Here is a 22,205-nt window from a genome sequence, read left to right on the forward strand (position 1 = left end):
AGTATTCATCCATTAGTCTGTCAGTGTCAGTCTGTCAATCAGTGTCAGTCAGCCAGTCACTGTCAGTCAGTTGGTCAGTCAGACAGTGTCAATGAATCAATGTCAGCCAGCCAGCCCATCACTGTCAGTCAGTCCATGTCAGCCAGCCAGTTAATAAGCACAGTGTTCAGCTGGCTTCTGAGCGCTGGGCCTGTTTGCCTTTCTGTTTATTTACCCAGCACCTTTCCTGTTTCTGGGCATTGGGACAGGTGTGTCATCCCTCCCTGAGGACAGAGAGCTGTCCCCAGGAACTCAGGACAAATTAATTACCCAGCTGGGTCAGGCCCCAGCCCCCATTTTCAGCCCAGCCACCAGCTGCTAGGCTGAGCTGCTGTGATTCCAGGAGCTTCTTGAGCTTAGAGGTCATCTGTTCAGAAGTGAGTCAAAGGAACAAGGTCACCTTCTGACTCTGCAGAGCCTCTTCCTCCCCGACAGGGGTTTTTGGTGGTGTGCCACAGCAGGGCTCCTCTGGCCACAGTCCCAGCATTGGCGAGATTAACCTGATGATACCTCTGGCTCTGTGGCAGCGGCCCTTCCACCTTCCTCCCACAGGAGACCGTGTTGTCTATAGATGGGCAGACACAAGCGTTTTCCTAACACAGCCACCACTTTCTCAAATAGGACCAGGGTAGAGGGCGGAGGAGGGCAGGGCCATCCCGAGCCTTGGTGCAGTGCCCAGGGTTGCATATTGCTGTGGGCATGTGTGTTGTCTGCTTAAACAGTGTCCCCCCTTCTTTGAGGGCACTGCTCATCTCCCTCTCCCCAGCCCCCACCAACCATGTGGGTTCAGCTATGAGGTGACAAGCCAGAGGTGGGCCTGAGATCCAGGCTGGACCAACTGTAGTACTTCCTTATCCCACAGTGATTGGTCCAGGGGTAGGCACGTGACCCAAGCCAGGCCAATCAGAATCCTTCCCCAGGATCTTTCTGAGGCTGTCTCCTTGAGTCCTTTAGTTGGAAAGACGCGTGGCTCTCATTGTGCGGGAAAAACCTTGGAAGGAGAGAATAAACAGAAGGAAACAGGTGCAGAAGGAAACAGACGAGAGTCCTGACAGGGTTTTGAGGCCCTAATTCCAGTCAACTCCGCAGCTGCCTTCTACCTCCGGCCTCCTGCCATTTGGTTTTGTGAATCACACTTGTAGCCAAGAACCTCGGCTAATACAAACTAGTATAATTCTAGAGCTACCTCGACTGACATCTCTCACTCATTTGGAAGTGGACAATCCAGAGTGTGATTTGCCCAAGCCCGTTGACTTGTCCCCTTTAGCCCCTTCCAGGGAAAGCCAAGGGAGCCCCCACTTAGTCCTCAGGTGGCTGCAGCGAGGAAACCCTCAGGTAGAGGCTGGGAGACCAGCACCTGCTCCGATGCCATGGCCTTTTCTAGCTATGAAGCACATGCATCTTGGCCTCTGACTTCTTTCAGTCAATGTTTTGTTCTGAACATACTCTCGGCACTGAGAATGTTCTCTTGCTTTTCTTTTGGGTAACTCCATGCGGGGCTAGATTCCTGGGCATGTGACCTGTGCCGTCGCACAGGGCCCTACGCTTCGAAGGAACCCGTGTTTGGTTTCATGCTCTGCCGACATCTTGAAATTGTTACGCATTTTGAACAGGGAACCTTGCAGTTTGATTTTGCATAGAGTCCCACAGATTGTGCCGCTGGTCCCTGCTCTGTGCAATCCCTCCTGGTAGGATCTGTGATTCCAAGGAATTGCTTCAGTTCCCAGAACCCCTCTCCCGATCACTCCTAGCTTGTGTCTTCTTCACCTTAATGCCTCCCTCCCCCGATCCCTGACTTCTATGGTCTTCTCCCCACCCCACCCCATAGATGGACTTTTTCCCCGGAAGCCCACAGCCTCTGTGGCCTCATCTGAGCTGTGTCCATGCCAGCCGCAGCTGGGGCATGGCTCCTCAGCTGAGCTCAATGTCAAACCAAAGCTGGATCCATTTTATTTGGAAGAATGCCCATTAGAGTGGCTTGTCTTGCTTCTACTCCTCAACCCCCGACATTCTGCAGTTCTGCCCAAAACCCCCTTCCAGAGGCCTCTGGGAAGGCTGCCTCAGGGCAAACCCAGGACGGCAACAGCCTCTGGTTTGATCAGTCGAGGAGAGCTCTGCTGCAGGTTTAAACAAGAAGAGCGGCTTCTATGAGACGGCTTCATAATTCTATAATGAGGATTTTAGAAGTCTAGGAAATGGGCAAGCAGCCTGTGTCCTTGGGAACTGTCTGCTGCACATCCAGCAAAGGGAGGTCCTTGCCATGGCCTCACTGCTTCTCCTGGAAAAGGTGGATTTGAGCCCCTCACCACCTCATCCCCCCAGGTGGAACAACACGGAACCGTGGCTGCCAAGACTGGCCACAACCTCAGTCTTCTTCACACCTACTTTTTTTTTGTTTTTTGAGACAGAGTCTCGCTCTGTCGCTCAGGCTGAAGTGCAGAGTGCAGTGGCACAATCTCAGCTCACTACAACCTCTGCCTCCTGGGTTCAAGTGATTCTCCTGCCTCAGCCTCCCGAGCAACTGGGATTACAGGCGTGCCCCACCACGCCCAGCTAATTTTTGTATTTTTAGTAGAGACAGGGTCTCACCAGGTTGACCAGGCTGGTCTCGAACTCCTGAACTCATGAAGCCCGCCAAAGTGCTGGGATTACAGACATGAGCCATCATGCCCAGTCTAAACCCACAATTTTTAACAGAACAGACCAATCTGGGGGAAAGCCAGTAGGAGAAACTAATAGACAATTTGACAATAAAGAATCCAGGTGTGGTAAAAAATGATTTATTTTTGAAGCATGGTAACAGCTATGCAACTAGGAACATTTCATTTACCTGTCCCATCTATGTTTTTGTGTCACAAAGACATATACTAAGACTTTGGAAAAATTCCAAAGGGGATTACACTTGAAATGTGCTGTGTTTTCACTTTTTTTTTTTGTACTTGTCTTATTCACAGTGAATCAAATAAAATAGCTTTACAGCTTACTAAAACTCAAACTTGTTCTCAAAGGAAGCAGTTTAAACATTTTCAACTGAAAAATCAGCAACACAATGATTCTACATCAGGAAATCGAACCAGGGAGACAAAAAGCAGCTCTAATAGAAAGCGTGTCTTGTCAAAAGGTTAAAAATAAAAATAAAGGCCCGGGGCCGGGCGCGGTGGCTCACGCCTAGAATCCCAGCACTTTGGGAGGCTAAGGCGGGCAGATCACAAGGTCAGGAGATCGAGACCATCCTGGCTAACACGGTGAAACCCCGTCTCTACTAAAAATACAAAAAGTTAGCCGGACGTGGTGGCGGGCGCCTGTAGTCCCAGCTACTCAGGAAGCTGAGGCAGGAGAATGGCGTGAACCTGGGAGGCGGCGGAGCATGTAGTGAGCCGAGATTGCGCCACTGCACTCCAGCCTGGGTGACAGAGCGAGACTCCGTTTCAAAAATAATAATAATAAAAATTAAAATAAAAAAATAAAGTCCGGTTGAGGTGGCTCATGCCTATAATCCCAACGCTTTGGGTCTTTACAAAAAATAGAAAAAATTAGCTGGACGTGGTGGCGCAACTGTAGTCCCAGCTACTCAGGAGGCTGAGGCACAAGGATTGCTTGAGCCTGGGAAGTCAAAGCTGCAGTGAGCCCTGATTGCACTACTGCACTCCAGCCTGGGTGACAGATGACAGAGCGGAACCCTGCCCCCTCCCCCCCCACCAAAAAAACCCACACATATCATGAGGAAAATCCAACTTATTTACAAAGAATGGGTCATCTTCAGGCCTGAGATCCCAATATGTTATGGTAAAATTGTGGGTGCACCGTCCTCTTTGGAAAAAGGGGGTAAGGAACAGATCTGGTTCAATCCATGCTAAGAATCTGGTTTTAAAAGATCAAAGAAGTCTCAGAGAAAAACCTAACATCACTGTATGCCCCAGGGGTGTCATTTACCATGAATGAAAGGGCTGGGAACGCACTCTCCCTGAGGTGCCCCCCAGGCCTGCCAACATCTCATGAAATCTGGTAGTAAACTGGCAAGAGTTCCCTCTGCACCAGCAGGCTGCAGGAAGTTTGTGGGGCTGGGGGCTGGTCTTCTCTGGTCTTCCCCTGGGAAGTGCCTCCCGCTTTCCCCAAACTGCCAAGCTACCAAGCCCTCGAGTGAACAAATGAGCCATAGTCTGGAGGGCTGGCATGGTAACCAGAATGGGTGGATGCTGCCAGGAGAGGCCAGGGCCCCCTGAGGATTCAGGGGTCGGCACTCTGGCAGCACCATCTCACTTCTTAGCCATTGCAAATGAGTAGGCCCTTTCTCCTCAAACCCAGAGCAGTAGCTGGCTGGAATAAACGGCACCAGAAAGGTGGCAATAAACTCTGACTGAGCTCATGTCAGTTTTCTCCTAACCCACCTGTAGATTTGAGAGCAAAAGTCCTGACTCACCCAGCCCCAGTTTAACTGTGAAGTGCGGCTGTCATGTTTACAGTCCCAGTTACTCAGGAGGCTGAGGCAGGGGGATCACTTGAATCCAGGAGTTTGAGGCTGTAGTGAGCTATGATCACACTACTATACTCCAGACAGAGTGACAGAGTGAGACTCTGTCTTTTTTTTTTTTTTTTTTTTAAGACGGAGTCTCGCTCTGCTGCCCAGGCTGGAGTGCAGTGGCATGATCTCAACTCACTGCAACCTCCGCCTCCCAGGTTCAAGCGATTCTCCTGCCTCAGCCTCCTGAGTAGCTGGGACTACAGGTGTGTGCCACCATGCCTGGCTAAATTTTTGTATTTTTAGTAGAGACAGGGTTTCACCATGTTAGCCAGGCTGGTCTCGAACTCCTGACCTCAAGTGATCTGCCTGCCTCAGCCTCCCAAAGTGCTGGGATTACAGGCATGAGCCACCTTGCCGGGCCGAGACTCTGTCTGTTTAAAAAAAGAAGAAGAAGAAGAAGTAAAAGAAGGCAGCTCAGCTGGTACAGTAGAAAGCCTATTCTGGAAACTGCCATGATGGATGGCTAAAAAAATATTGGAGATACTTAACCCTTAGCCAAACAGTATGTGTCTGTGTGGTGTGTGTGAGTATGTACATGTATGAGAGACTGCATGTGTGTGTGTGTGTGTGTGTGTGTGTGTGTGTGTGTGTGTATTTGTGTGGTGGGGGTATGTGTGTGAAGGCCCCAGAAGGCGGCCCTGGGACAAAGTACTCCTGCCACTTGTCCCCAGCATAGGACAGCCACACAATTCAGAGCACAGGAGAGCCCACACCTGGAGGCTGGGCTCCCCTTGTGGGTGGGGTTAGCAATAGCTAACATGAAAACTTCCAGATAGCAAACCTCCCCTGGCCACCTGACTACATATTTCAAACATTACCTGAAGCAATGAAATTCAAGACCATTCACAGTCTTTTTTAAACTTCTGACTACGACCCACATTGAGGTTAGTTACATGGCTGCCAGGGGGGTAGGGACACAGGATAGGCAACAAGAGTTCAGACTCAGCCTGATTGCACAGGGTGCGCTCTGACCTGTCCCAGTCCACTGTGTTTGTGGTGGTGACCCACTAAATTGATTTCGTGACCCACTTGTGGATTCTACTGCAGCTTGGACCTGCAGTCTCCGTGCACATGGAAAATCATTCCCGCCACGGAAGTGGGTGGACCTCCCCGCAGCAGGCCCCGGCCTCAGTGAGGATCACCAAGTGCCACCGGGACCCCACAACCCCGCTCAGGAGGAGGAAGCAGGCTTCCCTGACCATCTTTAAAGAAAAGGGGGCGCCATGATGGGCCCACTCAGGTCCAGGCTGGCAACCACAGGTCTACCCGTCCAAGACGCAAGGCGAGGCTGGGCCATTCCCTGCAAGTGTGTGTTGGTCCCCTAGGGCTTGCCCAGGGGCGCCCCCGCGCTCTGGGATCTCTGTACCAGGAGGATGAGACTGGCGAGGTCGGAGAGCTCCGGGAACGCGGCCATCACGCGGTCCACCTGGTCACGCGGGAAGACGCTGTAGAGCGCGATGCGAGCCCGGGCGCGCGCGTCCCCCTCGTGGTCCTCGGCCGCGTACACTGAAAGTCCCCCAGTGGCGCCGTCGCCCCAGGCCGGCTCCGCCCAGGCGGAGCGCCCAGGGAAGCGGTCGGAGCGGGGTGGACGGGCCCAAGGGTCGTCGGGTGGCCTGCGCGGGGAAAGCAAGTCGCCGTGCAGGTCCCTAGGGCGGTGTTCGCCCCGCGGCTGGAGCTGCAGGCCCGGCGGAGGCGGGAGGTCGCCCGGGGAGAACTGGCTCTCCGGGCTAGTGAGGCTGAGCGGGCCTGGCACCCGGCCGCCCGCGGACACCCAGTCGGGCCCGCCCAGTCGGGGCGTGAGGCTGCAGGCGGGGCCCGGGAGAGGCGGCCCCAGGGGCCCCAGGTCGTCGCTGAAGGCCAGCCGAGAGAAGCTCCCTCGCAGGGCGGCCAGTTCCGGGGACCCCCGCGCCGGCGGGAGGTTGTGCGCAAATGGTTCCCGGGGGGCCGCCCGGGCTCCTGCGGAGCCGCCCGGGGCTCTCGGTGGCCGCTGCTCCTCGGCGCCCGCGCCAGGCCGGGCCCCTGTCTTGGCGCGGAGCTCGTCGGCCACCGCCAGTTGCGCGTGGTGCGGCCTCTCCGGGTGGTAGAACTTGCACTTGATGCCGTAGGTGCATTTCTTGCCTGAAAGGGGCGGGGGCAGAGAGGGCGCGCCGTGAGGCCCGGGGGCGCGGAGGGGCGGTGGTTCCTGGTGCATCCGGGGAGTGCCGGCCCGCGGCCTCTCCGTGGAGATTCCTCCAAGCAGGCCGCCAGGCCGCCGCGGACTCCTCAGACTCAGCGCCCTGGAAACGCCTCAAGATCTGGGCGCGGGGCCGAGGTGGGGAGAAGTGCCCGGGAGGCGCGGGCGGCCTGGGTGAGGGGGCGCTGAGCACACTCATCCCAGGGTATGCAGAGGAGTGTCGTTCCCAGGTCCCTTTGACCAGGGACTAAGACCGAATCTCTGGATTCAAAGACTTTCAGCCTCCAATTCCCCAGGGACCCTGTGGATAGGGCCAGGCTTAGGGAGCGGGCGGTAGGGAGTGGATGCTCGGGGCATAGGACTGCGCCTGCAGTGCCGCCTCAGTTCCCACGGTTCTCCGTGTTCGCTTTGCTAACGCTTGCCCTCACCCTGCACGCTGTTCTAACAGAGTCGTGAACAAATGGTCAAGTGTTACCATCCAAACCCAAGGCTTCTGAGAGTGAAGGGGGGAAGGAGGAGTCAGCCTGAACGTGTGTATGGTCACCTAATTCTAACAAGAAATGATTGATTGTCACCCAAGTCTTTACTGAACTTGGAAACATCAAATAACTTGGCGAAGCAAGTCAGTGAAAGAGCTGGCTAGAAGGCTGGCATCCCTCAGGGTGCTGGGATAAAATTCTTAACTCTTCATGGATAGCAGTGACCAAAGTCCATAGGGTGGAGGGGTGGAGAGCAGGGTAGGGTGAGGACAGAAGCTGCCAGGGGCCAGGTGAAGGGACTGAGACCCGCAGCTGGGTTTGTGTCCAGGCTCCCGGCTTCTCAGACACAGCTTTGCTGTGTGCATGACCCCTGCATCCAACCCTGGCATGGGACCCTGGCTCCCATGAAATCACCAGCCAGGATGTCAGTTCTACAATAACCCTGTCAGGAAAGTTAACTCTCCAGGTAGCACAGCTGGAGGGCAGAATTTGGGCAAGAGCCCAGGCCGCTGAGCACCAGGCCAGTGCTTTTTGACTGTGCTCCTGTAGTGCCCCCACACAAGGCCCTGAACAGGGCCTGCGAAGCACTGGGCCCTACCCACCATAGGGACAATGCTGCCAGGATGGCTCTGGGGGCTTCGGCTTCCTGCTCAGGAAGTTGCTCAGGGAGGGTCCATGGCGGCCCAGGGGGTCATCAGGAGGCATGAACCTGGAAAATAAGCACAAGGGCAACTGCAAGACCACCTGGGATTTGCCACCAGCACCTGTACAAAGGGAGCAGGCCCAAGTTCCCCAAGAGCACCAGGAAGCATTCGGCCCCAGGCCCACCATCACCCAGCGGGATGTCACACATCTTAAAGCAAAACCTTCCCTTCACACTGAACCCCATGCAGAGCACACAGCACAGCTCTGGCCCTCTTTGGGTGTTTCTCCTGCTGTGGTTCAAGCCAGCAGTGTCAGAATCACCTAGCAACTTAAAAATGCAGTCATCTGAGTGCAGTGGTTCACATGGGTAATCCCAACACTTTGGGAAGCTGAGGCAGAAAGATCCCTCGAGCTCAGGAGTTCAAGACCAGCCTGGGCAACATAGTGAAACCTTGTCTCTACAGAAAGCAAAAAAAAAAAAAGAAAATTAGCCAGATGTGGTGGTGAATGCCTTTAGTCCCAGCTACTCGGGAGGCTGAGATGGGAGGATGGCTGAGCCTGGGAGATGGAGGCTGCAGTGAGTCGTGATTGTGCCACTGCACTCCAGCCCCGGTAACAGAGTGAGATCCTGGCTAAAAAAAAAAAAAAAAATTACAGCCTCCGAGCTTCACGCAAGACCTGCTTCATCAGAATCTGAAGTTGTTCAGGAATCTGCACAACTGGGAGATTGAGGTGGGCAGATTGCCTGAGCTCAGGAGTTCACAACCAGCCTGGGCAACACGGTGAAACCTCATCTCTACTAAAAAATACACAAAAATTAGCTGGGCATGGTGGCGGGCACCTGTAGTCCCAGCTACTGGGGAGGCTGAGGCAGGAGAATTGCTTGAACCCGGGAGGCGAAGGCTGCAGTGAGCCGAGATCATGCTACTGCACTCCAGCCTGGATGACAGAGTGAGACTCCTCCAAAAAAAAAGAACTTCCCAGGTGATTTTTATCCAGGAAAATGAAAGTATAATTGCTCTAAGGGCTCCTCTGGCTTCCCACTGTCCTCAACAAAAGGTTAGAAACCTCTATGAGGTTAACAGCTCCAGAAAAGCCAGGAGTGGTGTCATACCCCTGTAGTTCCAGCTACTAGAAAAGCTGAGGAAGGAGGATCCCTGGAGCCCAGTAGTCCAGCCTGGGCAACAGAGCTAGACTCTATCATCTGTAAATAAACAAACAAACAAACAAAAAACAGTTCCAGAAGGTTTCAGAGTTGTATGAGCTCCTTGAGGCTTAGGTCCCATTTCTCCTGTGTTTCACCCCGTGCCAAACACAGCTCTGGGCTGTGAACCTCCAGGCGAAGAGATTCAATAGGAACAGGTAGTTTGAATCAGTGAGGAAGTGGATCCCAGGTGCTGCCTGCACATACAGCCACCTCGCAGACTTAACCTCCTCCTCTGTGCACCCTGGGGGCACAGGGTCTGGTCTCAGTTTCCATGGCTGCCCTGCCCCTTATCTGCCCTTCTCTCCTCCCTGGCATGGAGCCCTAATGAGGAAGGGAATGCATGCTCAGAGTTCAACAGGGAAAACCCAGTTCCTCAGAAGGAAAACGCCCCTCGCTGAGTGAGGTCCACTTTTTACATAAATACTTTTGTTCCCAAGGCCACTTCCAGGTCATACAAAGGTTCTGTAGAAAGGTTGGGATTCTAAATCAAGGAGAAGATGTTTTATGGGTTGCTGTCCCCCAAGAGTCCAGAGTCATGCTGAAGTCCCACTCTGCAGAGAGCTGGGTGATCCCCAGCCCTGTGTGGCCTCCATAGCTCAGCTCCCAGCTGCACAGCCGGCTTCTCAGAATTGGGCCTTGACCAAGAATCTGGGGAACCGCCCACTGTGGTTATTAAAAGTTCCCAAAGACTTCCTCTCCTGCTCTCTCAGGAGCAGGAGCTGTGCCAAGAGGGCCCTGTGGACGTGCCCGGGGCACCAGGGCAGGCGCCCTCGCTCACAAGCAGGCGGCAGGCCCTGCCTCCTGGCAGGCCCTTAACGGAGGCCAGTGCGTCAAAAGGACTTGGCTCCCGCCCCAGGCTGTCGTCAGGCCAGAGATGGCCATGTCCCTGAGAGCTCAGTGAGGATTTCTGCAGCCCATAGTTACCAGACTAGCCAGATTCCTCCAGCCTACAGACGGACAGTGAGAGCCGCTGGCCTTTTGTAGCTGGAAATGACAATGGGGGCTCCTGCAGGGCGCTGCTGCCATGCCTCTGGCCCTCCACCTCCACGGCTGCAGGGGCAGTTGGCCTTGGGGACCACAGTACCCCCTGCTGCACCATGTCCTGGGAATAGCTGCTACCACTTCTGGGGCACAATTCTCTCTAGTCCTCACAGTGATCTCAGAGGTGACATTATTAATCCCTTTTCAAGGTGAAGAACATTCAGCTCAGAGAGGTTGAGTGGTTCCCCCTTGACTCCCAGCCAGTAAGTGGCAGGGCCTCAGATGGAAACCTCACCTGCCCTCTCCAAAGCCCCAGCCCTTTCTCAAACACCACACTGTGTCCCTGGGTCTGGAGTCAGCAGCTGCTCAGCCGTGTGCAAGCAGCCTAAGCCCAGACCTCTTTCCCCATCGACCCTTCCCCAGCCATAGCCATTCACTCGGTCATTCCTTTACAACTAGTTACTGCACCCCTGTGGGCCAGGCATGCTGGAGACACCACACGTAAGACAGATACAGTCCCGGCCCTCACAGACCTGAGGAGTTTGTCTAAAACCACGTTCCAAAAAGTCAGTCAGAGAGCCCAGAATGAGGGCCAAGCTAACACTGCCTGGAACAGAAATGGAAATGGGAGCAACAGCCCAGCTGGCTGTGCTCTGTCACACACTGCTCTGGTCTCCAGACCCTCATCCACCTTGCCAGTGTCTGCCCTCACCATTAGCTGAGCGGTTTGTGCCTGTGGCCCTGGTGTCCCTCTCTGCCCCCAGCCATAGCCGGTTGCTCTGGGATGAACTGACCCAAGAGGCCTATTTCAGGGCTACATGAACCAGCCAGGTTCTCTTGAACATTTCAACCCAGAGTCAGGGCCAGGCAGGGGGAGACATTTACAGCCCAAAAGAAAAGATTCTGGGCTGGGCTCAGTGGCTGACACCTAAAATCTCAACACTTTGGGAGGCTGAGGCAGGAGGATCGCTTGAGCCCAGGTGTTCAAGGCTGCAGTGAGCTGTGATCATGCCACTGCACTCCAACCTGGGCAATAGAGCAAGACCCTGTCTAAGAAAAAAAATCTGTTGCCCACTCCCATATGTAATTCAAAATTTTGATTAAAAAAAAAAAAAGACAGCCAGGCACGGTGGCTCACGCCTGTAATCCCAGCACTTTGGGAAGCCGAGGTGGACAGATCACAAGGTCAGGAGATCGAGACCATCTGGCTAACATGGTGCAACTCCATCGCTACTAAAAATACAAAAAATTAGCCAGGCATGGTGGTGCGTGCCTATAATCCCAGCTACTCGGGAGGCTGAGGCAGGAGAATCGCTTGAACCCGGGAGGCAGAGTTTGCAGTGAGCCAAGATTGAGTCACTTCACTCCAGCCTGGGTGACAAAGCAAGACTCCATCTAAAAAAATAAAATAAAATAAGACAAAAACCTGAAATAAGTGAAAAGCAATACAACAAAGTACAGATCTTTTCCATGATGACTATTTCAATATTCTGAAGTATGCAATTATGTTTTTTTAAGTTAGTGGTGCCCTAAATACATGCTTGAATGCTTGGCCCACCTCTTGGGCTTCTCTGTGCTGTGTCAGATGTGGCCCTGGGAACAGCAAGGTCAGAGCAAAACAGCCCACCTACTGGGGACGTGCCCGCCGAGAATGCGGACCTGGGGGAGCTCTGTCTGAGGGGCTGGGTGACCGGGTGACCCCAAGCCCCTCCACCCGGTAGCAGGCGTGGCCACTGCCTCGACCCCGGCCCCCCGCCCCGCCGCCCCCCAGGGTGTCAGGACCCCAGCCGGACCTACCGGTCGTTGACGAAGGAAAACATGAGCAGCCTCTGCTCGATGAACCACTTCCACTCGGGGTTCTCGCTCTGCAGGTCCCGGTAGTTGTCGTTGGAGACGATGACGCCGTCCTGCTCGTAGGCCACCTTCACGATGTAGCGGTCGTCGTAGCAGACCAGGCGCTTGCCGTGCACCTTGCGGGACGGCGTGTACACCAGCACCGCCTGCCGCTCCAGCTCCGCCAGCACGTGCTGCTCTGAGGGCGGGCGACGGAGACGCGGGTGAGGGCCCAAGGGCACCGCCCCTGAGAACCACCCCCAACGCGAGGCCACCCGCTTCCCGGGCTGGTCCGATGAGGTTTTGAGGGGAGCGGGGAAAAAACACCAGTGCCGCCATAGCGTTCGCTCCTTTCACTCAATTTCACTGAATTTGCCTGAAGCCCCAGGTCAAGCGGGCAGGCGCGTGGCTTCCGTCCTTCCCACATCATGACAGGAGTCCAGAAAGCGATACTCTACAAGGGAGAGTCACTTCAGAAGGAAGGGTTCAGCCACAGCCCTTGTCCTTTTGAGGGTTCCATGCCACAATGCCCCTACCGCAGCAGGCACAGGAGCCTCCTGGAGAAAGACATTCCTGTATTAACCCGGACCTTGATGATGCCTTCAGCATGACGGGAGCCTGGCATTCACCTGGAAAGCCCTGCATGGGCCCCTAGCTGGGAGCCAGAGGTCCATCTTCTCCCACCATCCAGGAACCTGCCTGGGACACCTTTGGGATGGAGCACCCCATCACTGACAGATACAGGGACTCAAGAACATCATAGAAAGCATCCAGGACTAGGAATCCAGCCTGGAGTCTGGGCTGGGCTCCAGTTCCTGGGTACTTCACCCCGGTTGAATGTCCATCCAGTTTTATATTTATAAAATGAAGATAGCAACACCTCCTCTTCCTGTCTCAGAGTGTCTGTGAGTGGACTGAGCTCAAGTGAGTGCGAGTTCTTGCAAAAACTAGTCAAGAAGTAAACATGTACCAGATGGTACAAACATTACAAGGCCTTTCTTATCAGAGGCTAAAATCTGCATCCCAGGAGGGTCAGCTGTTTGATCTGAATTTTGCCTTTGGAGACATGCAGGAAAAAAAAAAAATCCGTTTGACACATAATAATTACTCAGGTCCCTCAAGTTTAAGTCCTTTCGCATATGATACTGTTGGCTGATTTTTAAAAGGTGCATAATGCAGCTATGGTACAAAGAACAAAAATAAAGACGCCACATATCTAGCACCTCCTTTGAGAAAAAGGAGGTGGCTCATGTTTGGAAGTCCCCTCTGCCACCTCAGTCTGCGATCCTCTCCATTCCCCTTAAGCCCTTAGGACAACCCTAGTTTTAGAACTCCGTGTTTATAATTTCCTTGCTTTTATTTTTAAAAATGCAGATTATGAGAATCATTTTCTTTCTTTCTTTTTCTTTTTTTTTTTCGTTTCTTTTTTTTTTTTTTTTTTTTTTTTTTTTTGAGACAAGATCTCACTGTGTCACCCAGGCTGGAGTGCAGTAGCACAATCATGGCTCACTGCTGCTTCTACCCTCCAGGCTCAGGTGATCCTCTTACCTCAGCCTTCCGTGCAGCTAGGACTACAGGCATACACCACCACGCTCAGCTAATTTTTTTATTTTTTGTAAAGATGGGAATTTGCCATGTTGCCCAAGCTGGTCTCAAACTTCCAGACTCAAGCATCCACCCACCTCAACCTCCCAAAGTTCTGGGATTACAGGCGTGAGTCACCATGCCCCACTGAGGATCATTTTCAGTGTGGTTACACATCAGACTTGACACAAATGGAATCATACTACACATATACTTAAGCAGCTTGTCTTTTTCGTTCATCATTGTGTTTGTGAGGTTTGGTTGTGCCATATGTTCATCACTATTCGTCCTGCATCTAAGTCCCTGGCACAGAAGAGGCAAGGGCCTCTTCAGGGTGTATCTCCAAGAGTGAATATGGCTGAGCTGTATGGAAGGCACTTTACAAGGTAATGCCAAATTGTTTTCCAGAGTGGTGATGCCAAGTTACATACCCAACACAGCACGTAAGACAACCTTGCCGATACTTGGCATTTTCAGGCTTTTGGATGTTTGCCAATCTGGTGGGCACAAAATGGCCTCCTATTGTGGTTTTATTTTGCATTTCTCTGGTTGCTAATGAGATTGAGCATCTTTTCATATGTTTGTATGTTTATATGGCCATATATGCTTTCTTTTCTGTAAACAGCTTATTCATGCTTTAGCCCATCTTTCTGTTGGTTCATTGTCTTTGACTCATTGATTTGGAGAAGTTCTCTCAAGATCTAGGCAGTAATCCTTCATCAGTAATGTGTGATGTGTAACCCGCCCCCACATCCTCACCCCAGTTTGAGGCTTGTCTTTCCAGTTTTTTGTTTTTGTGGTATCTGTTAATGAATAAAAGCTTTTATTTTAGTATAGTCAAATGTATTCATCTTTCTTCATAAGTTTGCACTTGTTGTGGCTTATTTAAAAATTCCTTCCCTATCCCAAAGTAATTTCTCTACTTTTCCCACATTATATTTAAGTATTACACTACTGTTGAAATTCACCATTCTTCACATTCAGACCATAAAGAATAATTCAGGACAACCAGTTCATGACAGGGAACTGAACACAAGTATTTATATTCCCTCCTTCTCATAGTTCCAATGTAATGAAAGGTGGGGGGAGATCTATAATCATGTTAAAAGTAGGTCTGGGGACAGCAGCAAACCCAGGATTTTGACATACTTTGGGAAGACAGAAAGCAGAGAGGATTGTATTGATTGTGCAGCATGGAGGGAACCACAGCCCAGAATATGCGCAGAAGGCTGGAGTGGAGGTGGGAGCCATTGCCCTACAGTCTTGGAGCACTCCTGGTGGTGGAGATGGAGTGGAAGTTGGGCAAAATCGGGATGACTAACTAACAGGTGAGCTGAGCTACTCCCTGGCAGCTGCTCCCAGGAGCATGGACCTCCACTCATTTCCCATCCCTATCCCTATAAAGAAAGTGAAGCTACAACTAGGAAGGAAGAAGCCTCCCATTGTGGCTGTTGACCTCCTAGAATAAAACCATCATCATTCTGCCACTGGAATAAGTGGTGGGCAGAGGCGCCAGGCTGCCTGCCTGCTCCATGCCAGGTATACTAAAGTGAAAACTGCCAGTCAACACAAATGGTCCACACTGCCATTCAGGGAGAAGTTTTCATACTAGGAGAGCAAACCCATGGCAACTGCGCAGATATACAGCCATGCACTGCATAACAATGATTCAGACCACGTGTGTGACAGTGGTCCCATAAGACTATAACAGAGTTGAAAAATTCCTATCATCATAGCCATCCTGACCTTGTAGTGTGACATGTGACTCACGTGTCTGAGGTGATGCTGGTGGAAACACTCTTCTGTGCTGCCAGTTGTGTAAAAGTCTAGCACGTACAATTATGTACAGCACACAACACTTGATCATAATAATAAAGAGCTTTGCAGCTGCTCTCTTCTCACAGGTGAGCATCCCTAATCCAAAAATCCAAACAACATGATGTTGAAAGCAAATACTCATTGGAGCATTTCAGATTTGGGATTTTTGGATTAGGAATGCTCAGCCAGTAAGCATAATGAAAACATTCAGAAATTCAAAACACTTCTGCTCCCAAGTATTTCAGATAAGGGATACTCAACCTGTATAAGAAGCCAAACAATGAACAAGACCCTGTTTGTTTAAACCACAGTGTTCTGACCGTGCCTGGTGGCTCATGCCAGTAATCCTAGCACTTTGGGAGGCCGAGGCAGAGGGATGGCTTGCGTCCAGAAGTTAAAGACCAGCCTGAGCAACATGGTGAAACCCCGTCTCTACAAAAAACAAAAACTAGCTAGGGCAGGGTGCGGTGGCTCACACATGTAATCCCAGCACTTTGGGAGGCAGAGGCGGGTGGATCACCTGAGGCCAGGAGTTCAAGACCAGCCAACATGATGAAACCCCATCTCTAATAAAAATACAAAAATTAGCTGGGTGTGGTGGCACGCGCCTGTAGTCCCAGCTACTCAGGAGGCTAAAGCAGGAGAATCGCTTGAACCTGAGAGGCACAGGTTGCAGTGAGCCGAGATTGTGCCATTGTACTATGGCCTGGGCAACAAGAGTGAAACTCCATGTCAAAAAAAAAAAAGAAAGAAAGAAAGAAACTAGCTGGGTGTGGTGATGTGCACCTATAGTCCCAGCTACTGAAGAAGCTAAGGTAGGAGGATCTCCTGAGCCAGGGGAGAGCAAGTCTGCAATGAGCCATAGTGAGACTCCATCTCAAAACTAAATAAATAAATAATAAAACCGCAGTATTCTAATATTTGTAGCTTAAAATATTCCTAGCTGATTGAAGAATTAAAAATGAAGAGGCTGGGTGAGGTGGCTCTTGCCTGTAATCCCAGCACTTTGGGAGTTCAAGGTGGGCGGATCATGAAGTCAAGAGATTGAGACCATCCTGGCCAACATGGTGAAACTCCATCTCTACTAAAAATATAAAAATTAGTTGGGTGTGGTGGCACATGCGTGTAATCCCAGCTACTTGGGAGGCTGAGGCAGGAGAATCACTTGAACCTGGGAGGAGGAGGTTGCAGTGAGCCGAGATCAAGCCACTGCACTCCAGCTTGGCGACAGAGCAAGATTTGGTCTCAAAAAAAAAAAAAAAGAAGAAGAAGAAGAAGAATTCCCTGGGTCTCAGTTTTCTTCTTCTTTTTAAATAAAGAGATTAGATGAAGTACTTGGTAAATAAGTATTACCTGACCAAATAAATGTCTCTTTCAAATCCTATAAACTATTAGAAGTGGAATACAGATCCAGTGTCTCTTTGGGTGTTAAAAGTTGTCAGGCACAATTATTTTGATAACTTAACACACCAAAAGAGTAGTTTGTTTATTCATCTACTCAACAACTGCTTATTGAACGCCTAATTTTGAACTACTTGTTGAATACCAGGTGTTACGCTAGGTGCTAGGTGTTGGGCTATGGCATTGAACAGTCATAATCAGTGCCTTCACGGAGCTTATAGCGCAATGAGGAAGACAAATATCATTAAACAAACAACTAAGTAGATATTTGACTATCGATGTTAGAAGTGCACCAAGGAAAGGTGTCTAGTACCTCTTGAGCATACATCTGCTCCAGCATACCTCTGATAGGGGTGTCAGCTCTTGGTGGGTCCTTCCTCCAGGATGGAACAAAAACTTTGATGTAGGTGTGTCCTCTGTCCCTGAACCAGTCAACAGCCAGCTTGATTCCCCGGCAAGAGAAGGTTTCTTTATTTCCATGGCTACAATGGGAAAACAAAGAAATCATAGAGACACAGCAAGTGTTCCTAAGAGTGATTCCCCTGTGAATATCATGGATCACAGTCTCATAATCAAGAGGGAACCAGGAAAATCTACATTTTAGGCCAGGAGTGGTGGCTCACGCCTGTAATCCCAACATTTTGGGAGGCCGAGGTGGGCAGATCACTTGAGGTCAGGAGTTTGAGATCAGCCTGGCCAACATGGTGAAACCCCATCTCTACGAAAAATACAAAAATTACCCAGGTGTAGTGGTGCACACCTGCAATCCCAGCTACTCTGGAGGCTGGGGCAGGAAAATCACTTGAACCTGAAAGATGGAGGATTCAGTGAGCTGCAGTCCCACCACTGCACTCCAGCCTGGGCAACAGAGGGAGACTCTGTCTCAACAACAAACAAAAAACAAAAACAAAAACAAAAAAACACACACACACAAGAAAATCTACACTTTAAAGATAGTTCATTCTTTCATTCACAAATAATAACCATTAACAAGAACCACATGGCTTGTGATAGGTATGTAGAGGGTCTTGGGCTCTGTTATAGCTAATATCAAGTGTCAACTCGATTGGATTGAAGAATGCAAAGTATTGTTCCTGGGTGTGTCTGTGAGGGTGTTGCCAAAAGAGATTAATATTTGAGTCAGTGGACTGGGAGAGGCCAACCCTCCCTCAATCTGGGTGGGCACCATCTAATCAACTGCCAGCATGGCTAGAACAAAACAGGCAGAAGAAAGTAGAATGAGCGGACTTGCTGAGTCTTCTGGCCTTCATTTTTCACCCGTGCTGGATGCTTCCTGCTCTTGAACATCAGACTCCAAGTTCTTCAGCTTTTGGACTGTTGGACTTACACCAGGGGTTTGCCAGGGGCTCTTGGGCCTTTGGCCACAGACTGAAGGCTGCACTGTCGGCTTCCCTATTTTTGAGGTTTTGGGCCTTGGACTGGCTTCCTTGCTCCTCAGTTTGCAGATGGCCTATTATGGGACTTCACCTTGTGATCGTGTGAGTCACTACTCCTTAATAAACTCCCCTTCATATATACATCTAGCCTATTAGTTCTTCCCTTCAGAGAATCCTGACTAATACGGCTCCAAGAATACATTCTGAGGACTAACAGACAAGATCCTCTCTTTAACTGAAGCTAAGAATAATCAACATAAGACAGATAGGAGTAGCCATCTACAGAATCACTCTCACCCTGAGAGATGGTTGTAAATATGTTATTGGGTTTCCCAAGTCCAAGCAAGGAGGGCAATGCCCTTCAAATTCCACAGAAGACTTCAATGGAGGCAATAAGGAGAGAGTGGTGTGAGATCAGGCAGGGCCTTGCAGACATTATGGAAGATTCCTTTCTTCCTCCTAAGAGGAATTAAAAAGCCATGGAAGGATTTCAAGATTGGAAGTAGATGATGTGATGTGATGTGATGATTCAAAAAGCTCAATCTGAGGCCAGGCGCGGTGGCTCACGCCTGTAATCCCAGCACTTTGTGAGGCCGAGGCGGGTGGATCATGAGGTCAGGAGATCAAGACCATCCTGGCCAACATGGTGAAACCCTGTCTCTACTAAAAATACAAAAATTAGCCAGGCGTGGTGGCGCATGCCTATAATCCCAGCTACTCAGGGGGCTGAGGCAGAAGAATTGCTCGAACCCGGGAGGCGGAGGTTGTAGTGAGCCGAGATCGCGCCACTGCACTCCAGCCTGGGCAACAGAGCAAAAATTGACGGTGACTTGGACTAAGCTGATGGTGGTGGATGAGGGAGAAGAATAGGTGAACTTGAGAGATATTTATTTAGAAGGTCAAATCTCCAGAACTCAATGACTGATTGGATATGGGAGTGATAGAGAAGAAGGCATCAAAGATGACTCAAGATCTCTGGCTTGTGTAAGAGGATGGCAGGCTATTCACTGACACCAGGAATTCTGGAAAGGAACAGGGTTAGAGGGAAAGATCATGAGTTCTATTTTAGACACATATTGAGCTGTTAACATTTCCACTTAGAGGAAATGTTAAGTAAACAGCTAGGGTTCAGTGGAGATGTCTGAGTGATTAAAGTTGTAGGCCATCTCTGTGTAAGCAATAGCTGAGGCCACAGCATGGACAGAATTTCCTGCTCGCCTGGAGAGAAAGTGAGCAGCCTGGGCTGGAGGAACTCTGCGACTTCACAGCTGGTTATAGGTAGAGAGGGGCAATATCATATGGGACTCAGGAAGGACGGATCTGAGAAGGAGGAAGAAAACCAGAGGATGTGCATCAGGAAAGCAGGGGGAAAAGGGGTCGCCAAACGCTGCTCCAAGTGACTGGTGAAACCTGAAGACGTCCCTCAGACTCAGTCAGTGGGGTCAGTGGGGTTTCGCTGGAGGGAGACAAGTAGATAGATTTGAGATATTAAGAAGGCAAAATCAACTGGACTCAGCCATGGGTGAGACAGAACCTGGCCTCAAATTAGATCACTCCACCTCCTCTTCCGCCTTCAGATCCCAGCTTCATCCTCACTTCCTCAGGAAAGCATCCCCTACTCCCTAGACTCCTGCAGATCCCTCTCCCGAGCTCTCACTGCACCCTCCCGCTCCTTCCTGGCACTGGGGAACGTTGGCACCCATCCAGGGGATTGCCTGGGTCTCCCTTCTTTAAACCATGGGCTCCTCTTGCTCACCAAAGAACTCTCAGTGCCCAGCATTGTGCCTAATAATTGTAATGACTCACTTTAAAAGCTGTTGAATAAACGAATGGCTGAGAAGAAACTCAGCTGAGAAGCAGCTAGAGGAGAAGCTGAAGCAAAGGGAAGAGCTGACCGGAAGGATCCAAACACGGCATAATTGACATGGTCTAGGGACCAGAAAGACAGGAGTGGGGCTGGAGCATGAGGAATGAGCCCGGGCAACAGGTGTAAAGGGAGGGGCAAGGATAAGTTCTTAGAGAGCCAAGGGCCACCACGCCACTCATGCCTTCTCCCGAGAAGCCTGGCAGCCAACCCATATGCAGACAAGGATGACATTTTGAATTCACATTGCTGTGCTCTCTCTCGTATGTGACCTTTCCTGCTATTTTCTCAAGGAAGATTAGGATAGTCACAAGTTTATAAAAGAAAAAGGACGTGGTGGCTCATGCCTGTAATCCCAGCACTTTGGGAGGCTGAGGTGGGCGGATCACCTGAGGTCAGGAGTTCAAGACCAGCCTGACCAACATGGTGAAACCCCATCTTTACTAAAAATACAAAAATTAGCTGGGTGTGGTGGCACGCGCCTGTAATCCCAGCTACTGGAGAGGCTGAGGCTGGAGAATCGCATGAGCCTGGGAGGCAGAGGTTGCAGTGAGCTGAGATCGAGCCACTGCACTCCAGCCTGGGTGACAGTGTGAGACTCTGTCTCAAAAAAAAAAAAACAATGAAGAAGATAAATATCCCTTTCGCTACTGAGGCTGAACTCTGAGGCTTGTACAGTGAGGAGAAAATATCAACGGGGATATCTGCGGTCAAAAGGAAGAGGAAGGCCGGGTGTGGTGGCTCATGCCTGTAATCCCAGCACTTTCGGAAGCCAAGGAGGCAGGATCACGAGGTCAGGAGATCGAAAGCATCCTGGCTAACACGGTGAAATCCTGTCTCTACTAAAAATACAAAAAATTTAGCTAGGTGTGATGGCATGCACATGTAGTTCCAGCTACTCGGGAGGCTGAGGCAGGAGACTCACTTGAACCTGGGAGGCGGAGGTCGCAGTGAGCTGAGATTGCACCACTGCACTCCAGCCTGGGCGACAGAGCGAGACGCCATCTCAAAAAAAAAAAAGGGGGGGGGGGAAGAGGAAGCAGATCGCTGGTCCTTTCCAGCCCAGCAGAAGCTGAAAAAGAGGGAAGATGGAAGGAGGAGGAGGTCCTCACCCTGCCCCCCCATTCCAGCTCCACCCAGCCCAACCATAGGGGAGGGGGAGATGGAGAAACATCAAGACTGTGTGAACAAGAGGCTGAACCAAAGGCTGAACCTTTGTTTTTCAGCACAGCCTGGGCAGGTTGCAAGCCCCTCAGAGAAACCGGGTTTCTGCAAGGCTGCCTTGGAGGAACATGACTTGGAGGAGACGTGAGTCTGAAGCCACACCCCGTCCCTCGCGTGACCCCAGGCCTGGTGGACTGTCTGGGGATGGACAGGCTGGCACCAGTGAGCAGAGAGCACTTTAAGCCAGCATGGCTCCCAGAAGGCCACTTCCATGTTTCCCGTTTAGAGGCCAGGCCAGCCCAGCCACTGTGCAACAGAACCCAGTGAGGGCCCCAGACCCCTTTTCCAGCCAGTATCAGGTCTCAAAGGCCCCAGAGGCCATCCGAGATGGGAGGGGGCGGAGAGGAACCACAGAGCCTGAGTTGCCCAGGAGACAGAAGAAACGGAGGCCCCACCTGATGTACACTGGCAAACGTAAGATGTACCCTCCTCTACCTAAAAAAGAGGGGAAGATATCGTGCCTGTCATAGAAAATGAGGTCCATTTTCTGTGTCCCTGAAGCAGTAAAGTGAACAATTGATGACACCCTCCCTCACGTCACCCCCGAGACACATGCATCTCTTCAATGTAGTCAAGTCCACCCTCAGTTAATTCTCAACGGAAAATAGCACCACCACAATTATTTTAAAACTTGTTTCTTGGCTGGGTGCTGTGGCTCACGCCTGTAATCCCAGCACTTTGGGAGGCCGAGGCGGGCGGATCACGAGGTCAGGAGTTCGAGACCAGCCTAACCAACATGGTGAAACCCCGTCTTTACTAAAAATACAAAAATCAGCCAGGCGTGGTGGCGCATGCCTGTAATCCCAGTTACTCAGGAGGCTGAGGCAGGAAAATCGCTTGAACTCGGGAGGCAGAAGTTTCAGTGAGCCGAGATCAAGCCACTGCATTCTAGCTTGGGTGACAGAGCAAGACTCCATCTCAAAAATAAAATAAAATAAAATAAAAAAGCTGTTTCTTAATTGCTGCTCTTTTTTCAGGGTCTCCTTCCATATTTGCATTTAACCATTCACAAGCCATCTCTGACACCTTCGGTGGGTG

General features: G+C 51.0%; 1 protein-coding gene across 2 annotated transcripts in view; it reads right to left on the reverse strand.

The window, feature by feature from the left end:
• Positions 1 to 1,966: 1,966 nt before the first annotated feature.
• The window catches only part of ZC3H12D (zinc finger CCCH-type containing 12D), a 38,199-nt gene continuing 17,960 nt past the window's right edge, over positions 1,967 to 22,205 (reverse strand). The window contains exons 3-6 of one of the 2 annotated variants that reach the window (XM_004044812.5): positions 17,025 to 17,164; positions 11,844 to 12,078; positions 7,816 to 7,922; positions 1,967 to 6,679 (exon numbers count right to left, since the gene is read on the reverse strand). In XM_004044812.5, coding sequence (XP_004044860.2) covers positions 5,883 to 6,679; positions 7,816 to 7,922; positions 11,844 to 12,078; positions 17,025 to 17,164 — 1,279 coding nt within the window. In that variant the 3' untranslated portion in view covers positions 1,967 to 5,882. The remainder of the gene's footprint in view (positions 6,680 to 7,815; positions 7,923 to 11,843; positions 12,079 to 17,024; positions 17,165 to 22,205) is intronic. The other variant, XM_055390819.2, reaches the window with a different exon arrangement.

This window comes from Gorilla gorilla, chromosome 5 (assembly GCF_029281585.2).
Source record: "Gorilla gorilla gorilla isolate KB3781 chromosome 5, NHGRI_mGorGor1-v2.1_pri, whole genome shotgun sequence".
Classification (NCBI taxonomy): Eukaryota; Metazoa; Chordata; class Mammalia; order Primates; family Hominidae; genus Gorilla; species Gorilla gorilla.